General features: G+C 45.3%; 1 protein-coding gene across 19 annotated transcripts in view; it reads left to right on the top strand.

Annotated features, from left to right (window-relative positions):
* SORBS2 (sorbin and SH3 domain containing 2) overlaps positions 1-13,555 on the top strand; it is a 923,152-nt gene extending 909,597 nt beyond the window's left edge. For all 19 annotated transcript variants that reach the window (XM_069631529.1, XM_069631528.1, XM_069631527.1 and 16 more), the window contains 2 exons: positions 3,928-4,034; positions 11,690-13,555. In XM_069631529.1, coding sequence (XP_069487630.1) covers positions 3,928-4,034; positions 11,690-11,751 — 169 coding nt within the window. In that variant the 3' untranslated portion in view covers positions 11,752-13,555. The remainder of the gene's footprint in view (positions 1-3,927; positions 4,035-11,689) is intronic.
* The last annotated feature ends 5,308 nt before the right edge of the window (positions 13,556-18,863 follow it).

Genomic DNA, 18,863 nt, shown 5'->3' with positions numbered 1-18,863 from the left:
AAAGTAGGTCACTCATTTCTTTTAAACATTTAGGTTTTTAGTGTCTTTCAGTCCAAATTTACTTAAACTGCTGAAATCCACAGCTCAGCCAGTCTTGTTATAAACCTTCAAGTCACTTCAGAATATAACTTTACATTGGATCCACCTCTCAGTAAGTCTTTCTTTGGCCTGCTTTGGGTTCATTTATTCAGTTTTACACAAAAAGAGAAAAAAGTCTGGTGTTGTTTTAAAACGCCGGCTTTCTGATAGTGGTTAGTACTGGTAATGCACCCATTTTTGGGATTTAAGAAAATGAATTCCCCACAATTCTAGGTTGCTTTTGGCAATCAGCATTGCCATTCCCAATGGTTTCAGGCTACTGTGTGGGTAGTCGAATGGTGGTTTTAGGCAGTGCCCTTCTGTGCCCATAACATCGGCAAAATGGGTGGCAGCCTATTCTTCATGCACTTCCCTGGGCATTTTCTGGGAATCTCTGGCCATCATGATGTTTTCCATGTCAGTACTGCACAGTTTTGAGGTAGGGCTTGGATGCGTGGATAAAAACATCCCACAACATACAAGTAAAAATGTTTTTAAATTAATTTCAGTAATCTGATATACAATAGCAAACAGTCATTTGAAATTTCTGAAAACGAGTCATGATGAACATTTATTAACAAATGTTTTGTTTTATTGTGATGGCTAAAGAACACATGCACAAGTGTGTTAATGAATGCTGTAAAGATATACACATATCTGTTATCCTTACAATCTTTAAAAAAAGACTAGTGGATGAATCAAGATGTACAATGAGTATTGTTCATTAACATTTCTCAGAGCAAAGCTCTCAGGTGAGTCAGATAGGATGAATGAAGGAATAGAAAAGCCCCCTGGTAAATCAGAATGGTTTGTAATCTTCCCTCTGAACAAAGTTCCTTTCTTCAGTGCAAGAGGTTGGGAGGTCACCAGTGTTGAGATACATGTCACAACTTCTTCTCTATGCCTGATCGCCATCTATTAGGTATGTCCTCACATGGGCGAGACGCCTATCTCCATGAACCTGTGGCCCTCCAGCTCCTGGAGCTGATCAACATCTCTGCTTCTTCTGTCTCGTCCTCTCACCATGGGCAGCGCATCAGCAATCTCCTGCTGACATAGCGAGGGAGCAAAGAGGAGTAACCCACCCCATGTTCTTCCTCTCCCCCTGCATTAGACATTATGAAGCGACTGAAGACTAGGGGAGGGAATAAACAAAGAAAGCAGACAGGACACAGAATGACACAAAGGAAAACGCACACGTTCCTTAATTACATGTGTTTTGGCCCCATGGCCACTTACCTGTTTATAATACATTAGCATGCTTTCCAGGCCAGCAAAGCTGATGCTGGAATCCAAAGTTAAAAATAACAGAGGCCATCATGAAGGGATCTCCTCTGACTCCCAGGTAAAGTCACTTCAGATTGTGACAGAAAATCATCTATGGTCATAAGTACCCTTAGTCGCTAGCAAGCGCACTCGCATGAACTCACTCAAGCTTACAGTAGGCGGAACCAGGCACATAGGGGGTCATTACGAGCTGGGTGGTAAGGGGTTAACAGTGCCGGTAATGGTGCCAGCGCCATTAACCCCTTACCGCCCTATTACAAGTCTGCTCGCGGGACCTGCAAAGGGCGCCTGCGCCCTTAGTGGGTCCCGCTAGCAGACCAAGGAGCTAACAACGGGCCTGGCACGTTGTTATCTCACTCCCCATTCCCATTGAGCCCTATGGGGGCTCGAATGGGAATGGGAATTTACCGGGTCCGGGCTCCTCAAATGAGGAATTACCGGGTTCTCCAATGTTGGAATGGCCCGGTAAGTCCTCATTTGAGGAACCCGGACCCGGTACCCGGCAAGGAGGTAACTGTGCCGCAAATTGCGGAATGGTTACCTCCAACCTCGTAATTACACCCATAGTCTCATTTCATTCTCTGCTAAAAATGGTTATGTGACATTTGTGAGGATTTTATAGTAATACAGTTTTTAGTACATATTAATCACTTTTACCTAATTTCTTACTCTGTAGTCATAATTCACAATACATGCCCGTCACCCCTACTGCTGAAGAAAATGCACAGCTTAAAATTCCATTAGAAAACACCAAAATACAACTGCAGTTAGATTACATGGGGGAGTCATACAATAATACACATTACAAGTACTCTATTTCATAAAGGAACAACAATGTAGTAAGCGCACCTTTCTGTGAAAACATAATTCCTAAAAAGAACACATACGAAATGGGTGCCATACAATCATTTGTGATTTGCTCGCATGTTCGCAAGTGTACCTCATATCTCTCTACTTTCTTTGTTTGGCTCACGAGTTCCATGCATTAGACATGCATAAATAGTTTATTTATCCGTTGATTGTTAATTTTGACTTGTATTATTTTGTCCAATGGCCCATTATCCATTGGAGGTAAGTCACACTTTATACATGTTTTAAATCAAACAAATAGAAATAATTAAAACACTTCCCTGTTAGCTGAGGAATGACTACAAGAGGGGCTGGGAGCAGGAATCAGGGTTTGCACAATGTTCAATTGATGGATAACTGAATTGATATCTCATTTCCTCGACCCCACACTCCTAATGAACTACATGAATTCCCAAGGGTGCACCTGTAGCCCTAAAAGAAATCTTAATTTTCTCTAGCATGCTATTTAAAGCTCTCCACTGCACCCTTTCCATAAATATCCCCAATACAATAGAATGGCATTACAGAGACCAGCATATGATGAAGCTGCATGTATGTTACTTCCCGGGCAACATTCAGCCAATGCTCCACTGATCTCCAGTAAGTGCTTAGGTATAAGAAAATACATGTAAGTGCTATGAATAAGTACATGATCCGAATCCGAAGTTTCAAACCAGCGTGATAATACTTCTATAAGCATAGGCAGCAGGACATGCATATGATGAACAAACCTTATTCCAGTGAGCGTTAATTATCAATACATCTTTAAACCTAGGAACATATGCTTTTAGGGAAAGACTTGCAGCTAAAATACCCGAAAGTATATGGTGCCAGCAATTCAGAGCAGCAAGAAGAAGACCACCAGAGGGCCGCCCAACACACCCCTATTGGCTTTCTGCAAAATCGCAACATACCAATCTAATAATGGGGCATCCATCTGCCAGACCTCTTGAAAATAAATTCAACTAAAATCATCTTGACATCCCATCTGAGGCAACAGACCCTGAGATATCTGTCAGCAGTCTAACCAATACACAAAAGAGGGGTAATCACACTGAAACTCAGCCCAGAATAATGTGTGCAATTTTCTCACACATCATAAGGTGCTTTACTGCCACTTAGTGGGAGCTGTGCCGGTGCGCACTATCCGAATACATGTCCAACAGAAACACAGTGGGCCTCATTACGAGCATGCCGGTCGGGTAACAACGGTGCCGATGAGTCTACCGGCACCGTTATTACAGGACTGGCACGCTCCGAGTCTGCGTGCGGCTGCCGTCCCGCCTGCCAGGTCCAGCCTGGCAGGCGGAACGGCAACCACTCGCAGACTTTCACGGAGGCACCGGCACCGTTATTTACGGTGCCGGTGCCTCTGTGTTCCCCATTCCCATTGAGTGCTATGGGACTCAAATGGGAATGGGGAATACCATTTTTCCGGTGCCTGACTTCCCAGACCGGCGGGGTTCGAATCCCCTGCTGTTACCGGCAAGCCAAGTGCCGGAAAAATTGAGGAGTCTGGCGGCAGACTGCTGGTTTTACCGGCACGGCTACCGCCTGACTCGTAATGAGGCTCAAATGTCTGCATTACAAACCTTGCCAGTAAATACATTTGGGTGAAACAGTAGTTATCACTTTCCACCACCATTTGGGGGTCTTCTAGTTGAGCAAGAAGTTTAGTGATGTTTGCTGTAACACAATATGTTTTCTTTTCAGATTTCAGGCTCTATACAACTACACCCCACGCAATGAAGATGAACTGGAGCTGAGAGAGGGCGACGTCATCGACGTCATGGAGAAGTGTGATGATGGATGGTTTGTGGGTATGTTTATTGATTTGAAATCTGCATTTGGAGATTGGCCCCTCCTGTACTAAATGAAGCGGCTTGATGTTAAGCAAATGAGCGTTGTACACAAGTGAGGCCAAGATAATGTGTTTAGGCTGTGGGCTGTGGGTTGTTTAATCCTTACAAAACGTGTTTTTAAACCTGAATCTTAGGAGGTGGCTGGTGTACTTCCATGGCGATTGCTATTCTTGAATATCGAACATTTGAAAACACGTTGACATCAGGTGCTAAGCTAGGGCCATGCACTATATGGCCCATGGGCGACGTGCGCCCTTGCAGACCATTTGCTGTGCCCCCTCTACCTCACCTTTGCTCTGCCTCTAATGAAAAGCCCAGCACTGCCGCGGGCCCTGCAGTTGGTATGGGGGACACTTGATGGGTTTACAGCTTCTCTGCTGAACCTTTGAAGTGTTATTTATTTTACCACCAACTTCGACTTCAGGTTCAAGGCAACATATTAGTCTGCCACAGTCATGGGTGGTAAGCGGGAACAGAAATTGAAAATGTAAATGTATATCCCATAAGAGAGGTAGATAAATAACGAAAAATAAGCATTTACAAAGACACGTGGTTTGGCTTTTGAACACAATATATTTTGTATTATGCTGGCACCTAGGTAGCACTTTGTATTTTAAAATGCATCATTACATGTGCGGGTGCTGAGGACATGCAAGCACAGCCTCCAATGCCCTAGACATGTGATCCAATGCGACTGTAGTTTATGTCTCAACAGCATCATTTCATTACCAAGTGGAATGTGCAGCCTCACATGTCTAGCTGCTGTCATAACATGTCAAGCACAGCCACAAATGCCACAGTAATACCAGGTTATGTCTTAGGCATGATATAGTCCCCAAATGCAAACCTATGCCAATCTCATATGTGTGGCATTGGCCGAATTTGCAGAATTTGCCATAAAATGCATGGTATTGCCATCATTTTCGAAAAAGGTCTTTGCAGTGTTTTCGAACCCTTGCATTTTCTTTGAAATCTAATGTCAGAATTGTTGGTTAAGGTGCTTTATACTTTGGCACAGTTTCATTTTCACAGTTCTCATGCAGGGCGTCTTGCATGGATTCAGATGCTCATGAATAGTCCCCGTCGTCAAACTGGGAATCCCCAGTAAAATTAAGGCAGTTTAGCTTTAAGCAATAAACTGCTCGTTGCGTCTATAGCCTATCAGTGTTACCTTGGGCCATACTGCCCCAGCCAATGACTCTCGTCCCCCTAAGCTCCACTGCTGGTGGCCATCTTCAGATTTTTACCACACATTTCTCTTCTTGCAAGTCCTCGTGTTTGGCTCCTCGAAATCGTACAACTTTCTGCTGTTTTTGCCTATTTTTGCGAGAATTCTTCTCGATTCTTTGTCTTCTTCAGTCACATTGCGACTACCGGCAGCAGGGACCCGTTGGTGGAGGAGATCCTTGTTCCATTGTTTCATCTCCAACCCGTGTTCACCTCATGCCGAGGCTTGGGTCTTTGCTTCAACACCATGGCGGATGCCGCGAAGAAAAGTCTCTTCAGGGCCTATGAGAACTGTGGCCTGACGAACATCTTCATCAGGTGCCTATACGGTCTACATTATGACCACGATGAGAACCGATGTTCGATTTGCCAGGCCTTCTCCTCCAAGACATGGAAGGACTGCCACTGCAGGTTAGTGGTGTGGCTCAAGGAAGGGAAGGCCTCTGATGCAGCCTCCAGGAATATTCATGTCTCTTCCATGCCTCTTCCAGGGCCGGCAGATCCAAGGAGCATGCTCCCTCTGATAAAAAAGAGGTTGGGGTCCTTTGAGGATGCTTCTCTGGTGAACATCTAAAATAAGGCAAAATGGTCCCATGCTCGGACGCCTTCATTGTTGACGGTTACAGCAGAACCCAGATCAGAGAGAGGACGGTTGCCATCACTGGCTCCATTAACGGTTAGCCTACTGGCAGGTGGACTGTTTCCGTCCACGCGAAAATGGTTGATGCCATCAGCCAAACACAAGTCCTCGTCCAAGAACAAGTTGTCCAAGGACCTGTCCACCATCATCAACTTCATCGTAGACACGAGCCTCATCAATGTCTTTATCCATCAAGACTGTGGCCCCGTCGACAACTGCCCCGTCGATGAGTACCTCGTCATCAGCCTTATCTGCGAAGACCGGCGCTTCTGCCACGGCTTCCATCACACCAAGGAGTTCGTTGATGACCATCACCCTTGCCACTATGATGGTTACCACGCCTAAGGTTTCCTTGCGCCCTAGACCCCAGTCAGTGGCTCAGACGGCAGTCTCATCAACAATGACACTGTTGCCAGCTCCACAGGCTCCAGTCATCACCTCTTTCCCTAAAGACTCAGATGTGGTGAGGGACGTGCCTCCTGCTAAGGATTTTCTGCCTAGGCCCGCCAAGACCACACCACTTTTCATCTTGAGCACTTTGGGATCCCCCAGAAGGTCGCCAGCACGCTACACCAGTTCAGATGACGACCTGCCAGAAGGTTTTTATTCTGACTAGAAGGGTGGTCCAGGGGAACCTGACTCCATGTTGCCAATGCCTTGGTGAAGGTGGCCATCTCATCATCCTTTTCAGCCTTTTAGCCCTTCTCTTCTGGGCCAGCTCCAGGAACCGCCCCGGCATCTGTACCAAGAGACATGTCTTTGGACATTTTGACCACCTTGCACACACACTCGTGGCTGAAATCCAGCAGCAACTACCTGGCTCAGCGAGTAGTCCTCCAAGGCCTTCTCAGGCTCAGCCGATACTGCCTCATCCAGCCCCTGTTACCCCTTGGCCATTGCCGACTGCACTGACCCTGTGGTGGAGGAGGTGGCTCAGCCTGACACTAGCACAGACACTGACACAACTGGCACGCAAGGCATGGATGAGTATGATTAATACGTTCCTGCTGATGGGGAACCTCCAGATGTCAATGCGCCCTCCAGGAACTCTACACCCTCCAGGGCCTCTGTGGGTCTTTCCACTCCATGATCTCTAGTGCTGTGAAGTTGTTCAACCTAGTGCCAGAGGAAAAGAAAAAGGAGAATTTGCTTTTTGAACAATGGAAGTCCTCCAAGAAGACCATTGTTTCAGTTTCCCTGATGAATGACAATTGGGACGATGGCCTGGTGGCCATGAAGGCGCCTAATACCATGCCTGTAAAAAAGGACCTTAATAGTTGTAATATGAATATATATAGTAATTAGATAGGTGATGGCGTGTTTTAAATTTAATGTAATTAAGGCATATTTGTTTTGTGTGTTTGTTTAAGTAGTTAGATACCCATTGGTGTAGTCTAACTGTATATTATTGTAAATGTGAAGTTAAAGCATAATTTAATTACTACATTTGGTTTTACGGAATCTTAAGTGTGCATTTGTTAGATCTGCAGGTAACCTTTGTTTTGAATAGCAGAAGTGTTGTTACATTCAAACCAACCACTTTTTCACATAAGCAGTATAGGCCTGAAGTGGTTGTTGCACCAGTGCAACATTTAATATAGCAAAATTACACAAGTCTAAAATGTCCTCAGGAGTTTCTTTCAGTCACTTGAAGGACCGTATAAAGCCTGCTTTAGCATTTTCTATTAGGAATGGCCAAATTTGCTCACTCTGCTTTCCTTTCTTTTAACTGTTTAGGTGTTTCTCTTGGGGATATTTCACCGCTATGGTTATGGACTCAGAACGCCCTTTAGTGGTTTTTGTGTGCCAGTTGAAGAATGAATCTCAGTCCTTCTGGTTAACTTTCAATTCCCAGGTCCCTGCTGTGCCTCTTAGATACACAAGATTATCAAGATCAAATGTACCTCCTTCAGGAAATTGCTTTGTGACATCACTAAACAGTGCCATTTATCCAGAAATGTACAAGTCTTGGGTGAATAGTTCGTACATAAGATGAACTTCTCTTAGAGGGGAAGTGGTGCTTGCTTTGACATACCCGAGGTCTGTGCCACCTTTCTTGCACTTCCCCGTGCGATAGCACTGAGACATCACTAGACCCGACACAGCTAGCCGATTCACCGCTCAGAAACAGCTCTTCGCGCAATAGTAATGAGACACCTTTCAGCAGCCATTATTATCCGTTTTTCTGGTTCTGTTCCAACTAACCATGCCCCATGCAGTGGCATCGGGACACGTCTTGTTCCTGCATTAAACCAAACATTGCCAGATGAGAAACAGGGTAGGAAAAGCACAAGGCTTACACGTACACACATAGGGGTAGAAATATAATCCAGATCTAGCTTCATTGCTATGATAGAAAGGAATGAAAACAAGGTCTTCACCAAAGCCAGGCCTGCCGAATCAATGGCCCTATGGTTGTAGAGATGAATCAAGTCGGGATGGGTGGACAGACAACACATGCTTGCCCTTGAACACCTTTGAGCACCCATACAGTTGTGCTGGCCTTATATGAACACGTCTCCCAGTTAATTCCTGTGAGACTTGCAGAAGGAATGTGAGGCTTTCCAATGGGTTTAAATTCTACACAGACTTTTTATATATTTCATTCAAGAATCACTCATACCAACATACCGTCATCCTACACTGATGATTTACCTCGCTAAAAATCGTGGATGGGTGCCAGTGCTTAACTTTGACAACTGGTTGTCCCCCTGACCAGAGAGGGTTTTTAAGAGTGTTCTCTGAATGTAAAGTGGGTCTTTCTTTAGTTGGCAAGAAGGATCCCTTACTTGTGGACTCTCCTCTATGCGAGAACCCCATAAAGGCAAGTGTCTTACCTTCTTACAGTGGTTTCAGGGAACTAATGAGAGGGCTTGTCTCTGGTCTTTTGAGGCACAGCTTTTCTCTAATGGATCGAAAGCAGAAACATCACATTTGATGAATACAAATCAAACTCAGGATACAAATGTTGGAGAAGTTAGTGAGGAAAGGGTTGTATAGCAGCACTGCAGATGAACACAGAAGCAGACGCCACACAATATCCAAATGATCCAGAACTGTATTTCACCACCCCCCCAGTACAACATATGCATGTTTTCAATACGGTGGTTGTACTCTGACCAGAAAAGGAGTTAATTACTTCATTAGGCAGGCCTTCACTCCTCCTAATTAATGCAATAGGTATTTGCATGGAAATGCAAGAGCCCTGGTCTTCCATGGTCATTCCTGCCGCCTTCAAGAGATATCAACACAGTTGGGTGCTCACTATCCAATTAGACTCCAACTGTGTTATGAACACTCTGTTTGAAGTGAGGACAACTAGTACCCTTACTAGTACCCTAATAAACTTTGGCAGTGTGTGTAAGGTTACATAAACCTGTGCTGTAGCAGAAATTAGCCACTGTGCAAGTAAAAAACTGTTTCTGTTAGCCAGATTTTCATTCTTTATTCTGACAACAAGCACATATGGGGCTGATTCACTAAGCTAAATAAGTAGCTTAAGTAAGACAAAATTTACGAAGCTCAAACTAAATTGTGTAAGTAGAATTTAAGCCATTTTTGGGTGTAAGTGCAACTTGCACTATTTTTTAGAACATTGCCAGTTGAGAAACAGGGTTGGAAAAACACAAGGTTTACACATACACACCGGGGTAGAAATTTAATCCAGATCTAGTTTGATTTCTATGATAGAAAGGGATGTATTTTTAGCTGAGTAAATCAGCCGCATGTCATATGTATTTCAAAATGGAGTCTCTGTAACTGTACGAGGCCAGTGCAGGGAATATAAGGCCTATTTCTCTTAAATCAGTCCATTTCTCTTATACAACTGCATTTTTCCTCCAGACAGTAAAATTCATGACTACATTATAGTACTCAAATAAGCGCAGCATACTTTGTGGGAGTGTACCACCTCCTACGTTGCATGGTGTTTCATTTAGGCAACAATGGGCTTCATTACGAGTTTGGAGGTAGCCATCCCATTAATAAGGGCATGGCTACCTCCAAACTCGGGTCCAGGTTCCCTGAATGGGCCGGGCCATTCCGATCTTGGAGGGCCCGGTATTTCCCCATTCAGGGAACCCGGACCCGGTACATCGCCATTCCCATTTGAGCCCCCATAGGGCTCAATGGGAATGGGGCGGATGCTAACAACGGGCCCGTTAATGACGGGCCCGTTGTTAGCATCCAGGTCTGCTCGCGGGACCCGCTAAGGACCCCTGGTTTTACCCGCAAGCAGATCTCATAATGCGGCAGTAGGGAGTTAACAGCGCCGGCAGCTCTACCGGCGCTGTTAACCCCCTACCGCCAGGGTTGTAATGAGGCCCAATGTGTTAAGGGTGTTGTGCTTGTGTGCATTTCAAAATAGTTAGAGGTGCCTTTTCTGGCTCAATGAAGGTTGTCCTTTGCAATCTCTCCTTCGGTCAGATTAAGGGATGGTGTTCTGTAATCATTTATGTCCATCGGGTCTTATGTGAGCAGAGGCAGAGCAGACCATTTTCACAAAAAGAGAACAGGAGTCTCTATGCAGCCAAAAAAACCAAAGGTGACCGGACAGGAGAGAGTGGGGGTCAAGGTGGAAGTGGAAGGTATCCCTCTGTTTCTAACGTGTGGCCCACATGTAAAAAGGAATTTACCCTCCAAAATGTAACATGGTTTAGGCCCGAGGACAGTGGAAGCCAAAGCGCTGACGACACTGCAAACCATTTTTGTTTTCAGAAAGTAAACTGAGATGGGACAACACTTCTCTACACTTTATGGGCCTCATTACACGGAAGGCGGTAATGGTACCGGTGACCATTAACCCTTACCGCCTTACTACGAGGTCCCTTAGCGGTTTGGTGCTTTAAGGCCTGCTTTTAGCAGGCGTTAAAAACCAACCCGCTAACAGACCTTGGTGCTAATTACAGCACCGCAAATTTGCGGTACCGTAATTAGCACCTTCCCCATTCCCATTATGCCCTAGGGGCAAAATTGGGAATGGGGAAGGGCAATGGTGGAAGGGGGAATTCCCGCCCGCCAACCTTGGAATAGGGCAGTAATTCCCCTTTCCACCAAGGCGGTGCCGGTATTTTACCGGCATGGACCAAGGTGCTATTAGCACCTTGGTCCACCGCCTACCGTGTAATGAGGCCCTATGTGTCTATATTGATATGGATACAGAATATTGAACAGAATACAACTCAACTCAAGAAACAACTGAAGGAGGAAATACCGGGCCCTCCATACTCAGAATGGGCCGCTATTTCCCCATTCAGGGAACCCGGACCTGGACACGGTTTTGGAGGCAGCCATGGCGCCAGTAGCGCCATGGCTACCTCCAAAGTCGTAATGAGGCCCACTGTCTTAAGAAATTGCCAAAAGACACTCACCCATGTATCACAAAATGTGGTTCACACACATAGCACCAAGGAAAATCAATATCAGAACTTTGAAACAACATATTGAAAATTAGATTTTATTCAAAGCAAACTGTTTTCTTTGCATCCTTAGTCCATTTTAAGTAAAAGTGGTACTTAATCTGTGGAAGTGAAGATGTAAATCCAAAAAGTAACATTTGAATCACCTAACTGTTTGGTCAAGCTAAAAAGATGTGCAGAATGGATCAGAATGGATCAGAGTGGTTAATGAGGGGTTCGCGTCTTAACTGTGCATGTGGTCTGGAAAGCTGATGTAGTTTTCATTAACCCAGTCTATGAAATCATTACCAATGTATTTCTCTAAATGTCTCTTTTCATGTTTTTGGCAGGAACATCCAGAAGGACTAAATTCTTTGGTACTTTCCCCGGAAACTACGTCAAGAGGCTCTGATTGTATTTTATACTTATTTATTCTGCCACTTATCCGCACAGTATCCCTGCATTCAGTTGCTAGGAAAACATTTGGTTTTTCTTGCCGCAAGATCTCAAGTAGATGTCATTTATCTAGTCATCATCACCCACTGCCAAAATATTCCTTCAGTATTAGCGTGAACACTACAGTGTGAAGAACTCAGCATTTTCAGACAAAACAGAGGAATTGTTAAACTTCAAGTATTTTACTCTTTCTCCTGCTTTCAGGATTTTTCTAGTTCGAATGGAGACTGAACCTCACAAATGAACTTGATGTACTTTATACAGGGGACACGCTTTTGTAAAAGTTAACAGTTCATTGAGCTCGTATTTTTGGTCATTACTGGTACTATGTCTCCAGTTTCATGTACCATCGACCATCAACTTCCACCTGCCTGAGAAGATCAAGTTGTTACTGCGTTCCCTTAGACTTGATGTTGCGTGCCTCGGGGTGTTCACCCAGTGTCACATACGCCTGCAACCCGGGTTTGCAAAATGAGACAGGCAACTCTCTAAATAATGATTGCTTGTATCCAGGTGGGAATCGCAGAGACAAAGAGGCTGATATCAAATTTCAAGCAACACCAGTCAAGATTCTGAATGAGTTGTGCGTCTGCGGGAGTACACGCGAAAAAGGATGGACAAAGACATGGGCAAGCTGGTCAACAATAATAGATAGTTATTATCTCATGTCAGGGCACCTTTGAAAACCAACAGATGTGATAGTCAAAACCAGCATTGTGAAAGCCAAGGTTTTGTAACTTTGATGTAATGTGATGGTTGAGGCGACAAGTTAACTCTGTGTGATTGTAGGCCCACATACCCGACCAACTATATACCTACAGAAGAAGGACCTTCTGAAAACCTCACGCAGCATTCAGATTTCTTTTCACTTCATAAAGTGTGAATATATATTTCTGTATATTAACAAAGCCTGAGTTGCACAGTCTTATCTAGTAATATGGCACCGCAAATTGAGTTGCAAGTATTAAAACATTTATTTTTCAGTGTATTTTGTGAGAATTAAGCAGTTATTATTTAAACAGCTGGAACGTCAGACATCACAAGCTTTCACATATGAGAAGTGCATATTTGCTTGGTTCTTTTTAAGCACCTTATTAGATGACAATTATATTTGTTTTTCCCCCATTGGTTGGGCAACTGAACACATGAAATTTGAATTGTAGCATTTTGTACATATTTCTGCTTTTGTTTTTTTTTGTACAGATCCTTAACTTGGCATTTGGTCAGGCAGCAATCAAGTACCAGTACTCGCTCATTGCCCTTCTCATAGGCAGTTCAAGTCCATCTGAAGGACGCCTGTCCTGCTGAGAGCAAGTGTATCCAGTCAATGGCATTCTGGAAAACGTCAATTTTATGCAAACTTTGTGAATTCAAAACTTGTTTTACCTGCCAAATCTCAAATGTACAGATTGCTTTAAGGCAAGAGTCAACCCCTTTCTTTGCAGTGTACCTTTTCAGCTGCAGAGTACCTGGACAAACATCCAAGCTTCCTGTTTCTGAAGCTTGACTTATCGGAAGGACCCAGTGCATGCAGCTTTGCTGTGAAATTGATAACTATCTCCGGTAACATTTATGATGGAAAGCTGTATTGTCCGTTGCCTGTCATATTTAAGAAATGTACTGTTTCTAAGCTCTGTACCCAACTGAAATGTTTTCATACCTGATTTTCAGGTAATTAATTTTGGATTACTAAAAGCAAAAGAAATGTGTGTTTTTTTCTTGAATAGAATTCTAATAAATTTTGCCTGGCGTACATTTTACCTTTGCGCACTATATATTTTTTTATTTATTTGTTTGTTTTTAGCGCCCAGACCCGGAGGTATCGCGGTGCTAATGGTACGTGGTTAGAATAGATGTAAACAGTATAGTAATCAGATTACATCACAAATTGTGGTTAACAAGCAGTAGGTAGTTGCATTACATCATGGATCAAGAGTCAAGTTCATAGAGATACATATTTCAAAGTTATTTACATGTATTTGTTGAACAGTGAGGTTTTTACTATCTTACGGAAGAGAGCGTAGGCAGGTTCGTCTTGGATCTGCGGGGGAAGGCCATTCCAGAGTGTGGGCACAATGGTGGTGAAGGAGGTGCCACCTGCCCTCTTTCTAGCAAATCTAGGTATGCACAAGGCTGTGGTTGATGAAGAGCGGAGATTGCGTATGTTGTTTTTCTTGCCCCTCACGGTTATGTGGGGGGCAGTGTTGTCTAAGCAGTGGTAGGTGATAGTAAGGAGGTTGAATTCGATGAAAGCATTGATGGGGAGCCAGTGTGCCTCGCGTCTGATGTGAGAAATGTGGTTGGAGAGCTTCAGGCCCCAGACTGCCTTGACAGCGTTGTTTTGGAGTAATTGTAGTTTGTTGAGGTTTTATGTGGCGGTCCCGGCTAAGATGGAATTGCAATAGTCTAGTTTGCTGCCTAAGATGGCTCTGGCTAAGGTGAAACAGTTGTTGGGGGTAAGAATTTCCTAGAAAGGTTTATAAGTTTGGTCGAGTAGGCTGTAGAGGAGGCGATAGCTTTCACATGTTTGTGCATGATAAATTCAGCATCCAGATGGACGCCTAACATTTTAACATGGGCGGAGACAGGGATTGTGTTTCCATCTATGCAAAATGAACAGAAGGCGGGCTTGAGGAGTTTGAGCCAGTGTGCGGAGCCCACAAAAAGGAGCTCTGTTTTCTCATCATTCAGGCAGAGATGTGGGTGGCCATCCAGACCTGTATGAGGCTGAAGACGTGATTGATGTTGGTAGAGTCAAGGTCGTGGTTGCCAGTGATTTGGAGGAGGACCTGCAAATCTTCAGCGAAGTTGATGTATTGTATGTTGAGACTGTCAAGGAGGTCAAAAAGTGGTTTGGTATACATGTTATAGAGGGTGGGGGAGAGGTAGGAGCCCTGTGGGACACCATAGGAGACAGGCATGGGGTCAGCTGACTCAGGGTCCGCAAAGGCCCTGGTGGATCAGCCAGAAAGAAAGGATTGGATCCATAACATGGCTTCTGGGGCGAGGTGGAAAGTGGAGGTGGAGTTTACAGAGGATTTCATGATCTACTCGGTCAAAAGCTGCAGAGAGGTCTAGCAGTAGGAGGATAGCAGGCTCGCCATTATCCCTAATGTGGTTGAGTTGGTTCTTTAGGTCAAGGAGAGAAGATTCCATGCTGTGTCTGTATCTGAAGCCAGATTGTTGGCTACCTAGTAGATTATGGATTTTGAGGTGTAGTTGCAGTTGTGAAAAGGCAGTGCAGTCCAGGATTTTGAGGAGATAAGGTACTGTGTTGATGGGCTGTATTTCGTGGGGATGGTGGAGTCTAAAGTGGATCTCTTCAGGAGAGGCGTGACCCAAACTTCTTTGATGGCCGTGGGAATTGAGTTGCACTTAAATGAAGCGTTGATCAAGCTGGCTATGGTAGGGGCTAAGGGTTCTGTGCAAATTTTGACAATGTGGGCTGGGCAGCTGTCGCCAACACAGTTAGACGCTTTCAGGTGCTGGATGGTTGTTAGGACTACAAGAGGGGAGATGGCAGATAATTGTAATTGGGGAGGAGGGGCTGCCACTGTTGAGGTGCTGACCAGGGGGAGGGTAGCAACTGTGGTAGAAGGGATTTATTGTGAATAGCTTTGTTCCTTAGTGTCCGTGTTTTGGTGTCCAGGGAGGATTGGATGAGCGTGCACCAGGCTTTATTTTTAGAGAAGTTGTCAGATGGGGGTGCTGGGGATTCGAGCTCTCTGAGAATTATGAAGAGTTCTTTGGTGTTGGAGCTTGCTTTGGAGATTCTAGTGTTAAAGATGTTGGATTTGGTGTCAGTGATAGCTATTTTATAGGCGACAGCTGCGCACAGGAAGGCTGCTTTGTATGGTGGTTTGGGGAGAGGACTCAAGTTTGGCAAGTAGGATTTGGTAGCCTGGTAGTTGCTGCAAAGGTGAGGCTCTGATGGGGAGGGTTGATTTGTGTATGAAGGCAACACCACCTCCTAGGCTGTCTTGTCGGTCAGCCTCGTAGGATGGAGTATACAGTACGAATGGCGAAGGAGAGGAGGGGACCTGCAGCATTGTGTAGCCTGGTTTCTGATAAGGCTAAAAGGTCTAGGTTGTTTCCTAATAGGAGGTCATGGATGTTGGGGGCGTGAATGCAGATGGAGCGCGAATTGATTGGTGCACAGGTGAGAAAATTGGGAGGGGAAGGGGGGTGTTTGGGGTATGTTGGTGAGGGGGTGGGCTATTAGGAGTGCAGTTGGAGAGCGTAGGAAGATGATTTTAGGGATTGTAGCTTGGTTGGGTAAGGGTGTTTGGAAGGGGGGGTTGTGGGTTCTGGAGCAGAGTCTGTATAGACGGGCAGGGCCTATACATGTTAATAGGGGTTCTAGAGGTGTGGGGGGATGAGCAGATAATTTGCTCTCAAATTGGGTGAAGCTGGTCAGGTAGGAGGAGGAGTCTGTCTTGGAGCCGGTGTTGCTGTCTGGTTTATATGTGCATTGAGCTGGCTGGTGCGTGGATGGGCTGATGCGTTGTCTGAGTTTTGTGTTTCTGTCCTTGAAATTTATGGAAAAGGTGTGTGGTGGGCTGTGTCTTGTCCGTGAGTGAAGACTCTCATTTATGTGAGCTGATTTGCTGGTAGGGAGGGGTAGCTGGTGAACCAGGCTATGTGGGTTGGACTGTCCTTGGAGGGAGACCAGATGGGATGCATGAGCGAATGAGGGACAAGGATGTGTGTGCCTGGGAACATTGTTCCTGTGGACGTGCTGTGGATATGTGGCGCTGCATATGTGGGATAGATGGGATGCTGTGGGCAAGCCTAATAAAGGCAAGGGAGTGGTAAAGGCAGTCCTGTCGGAGCCTTAATACAATCGTTTTGGCTAAATAGTGTAGAGGAGATAGTTGTAGGTGGCTGTGGTGTCTTGTGGGCATGCGCACGCCTGAAGGCTCTTGGGAGCTGTAGTGCAGCCCATTTCTCCGATAATGCCACTAACTGGATTCAATCATTCCTGGATAACAGACACATGAGAGTATTCTCCCCAACCTCCTCTGCCGAACCTGCGCCAGTCCCTTGCGGGGTCCCCCAAGGTTCGTGCGTATCCCCCTCCCTCTACAATGTTTTCACTAAAACCCTGTTTGATGTACTTGACTATCTGGGCGTCACCTACACTAACTATGCCGATGACACCCAGATACTCATCCCCATCACAGGCGATTACACGGTTGACTCGAAATCCCTAAATGACATATACCATGTCATCCAAACCTGGATGGCACAACATGAGCTCTGTCTCAATGACGACAAGACAGAGCTCCTCATCCTAGGTACACAGCAAAGACTTATCAAGCTAAACCCCATGTTCAGCTCCTTTAATATCGACGGAAACTCCATAAAAGTCTCCAAAGATACCAAAACTCTCGGAATCTACCTCGACTCCACTCTCTCCCTCCACAGACAAACGAATGCTGTTGCTGCCGCCGGTGCTTACACTTGCAAACTGATCACAGCATGTTGCCCTTTTCTCTCCACTCATAACTGCACAATCCTTGCTAGGACTTTGGTTATGTCCAAACTGGACGACTGTAATGCACTGTACCAAGGCACCAATCAATGCAACCTAGACAAATTCCAGATCATACAAAATAACGCCATCAGAGCAGCCCTCAATATCCCTAGAGCAGCCCACATCTCGTAAACTAGGAAGAACCTTCATTGGCTGTCAGTCACCCAAAGGATCTCACTAAAATCGCTTGCCCTGACCTACAAATGCATGAATAACCAGGCCCCATCATCTCTCCTCACGGTTCACGCAGCATACCCCATCTCGATCTCTAAGGTCTACCCTTAGCCAGAGCCTACATATCCCCAGATACAAGCTCCAAACAGCCGGTGGGTCCAGCTTCCCAGTTCTGGCAGCCAAATTGTGGAACTCTGTCCCTCTTACCATCAGAAACCTTCCTTCCCTAAATTTATTCAAACACAAAGCCAAACTCTGGCTAGTCACATCAAACGACCAATTTCCACTCTGAAAATTTGATTACCTATGTATCTTTGCCCATTCTACCAATGTGTTCTGATTACCCTGCTCAACTGAAATGTTATCTGAAATGTCATACTGTTATGTAACCATTGCTTCTAAGATATGCGCCCGGTAGCCTCAGGGCCTGGTTTGCGCTATACAAATAAATAAAATACAAAATACAAATAAAATACAAATTTATGAAAGTGGAGGCCTCTGTCATGCGGCAACAGAGAATATTTAGTGCCTGCATAGGGGGTAGATGTTGGGAGTGCTTGTGGGCATGGTCTGTCGGGGCGGGGGTATACAAGAGTGCTGGAGCTGGTATTGTTCGAAGTGGATGTTGAGGTTGGGCTCTCGTTTGGCTGGTGACGAGGAGTAGCAGTAATTCTGGAATGGAGATTTGCTGGAAGCGGACCGTTGCTGTGATCAGCGTGTCGCATGAGAACAGGTAAGTTGGCTTCCTGTGAGGGAGGAGTGCTGGGATGGGCCAAAGGTAGTTGTGCTAGGCTATGGACAAGCGTATGTTTGAAAATTAGATCGGTTTGCTTACCTTCATGGTTGCCATTGGCAATGCACGTTGTTTGGTCATAGCATTCGGCTTGGATATTGCTCATGGGGCGGGCATGTAAAGTTCGGGGCAGTGTCATGGTGACTGAACGCATCAGGATCATGTGCTGGTAGGAAGGCTGTGCTGGGGGAGGCAGGGGGATCGTGCTTGTACAGAGGGGATGCACATAGCGACATTCTTTAGAAAGAACATTTGGGAAGATGCGACTACTGCACAGCAACGCTTGGACATGGGGAGGTTGCCTGTGAAGGCGTAGCAGCGCTGAATATGTCTGCTTCTCTGACCACAGGGCCTATTGCAGGAAGTTGCTGGGCGGAGGTGGGTGGAGGTTGTTTTTGCAGTACATGCGAATAGTGGTACGTTTAACGCTAGCGTTACTTAAAGTCGCGTGGCGTTCATTGCAGATACAGACATACTTAACATGAGAATCATCTGCAGTGCATTGAGCGTTCTTTTTTGTCAAATCAGGGTCGCACAGCAAGCTGAGTGGGGGTAACTGACTGAT

The sequence above is a fragment of the Ambystoma mexicanum genome, chromosome 6q (assembly GCF_040938575.1).
Source record: "Ambystoma mexicanum isolate Mex_15411 chromosome 6q, UKY_AmexF1_1, whole genome shotgun sequence".
NCBI lineage: Eukaryota > Metazoa > Chordata > Amphibia > Caudata > Ambystomatidae > Ambystoma > Ambystoma mexicanum.
This window is presented reverse-complemented; position numbering and strand designations above follow the sequence as displayed.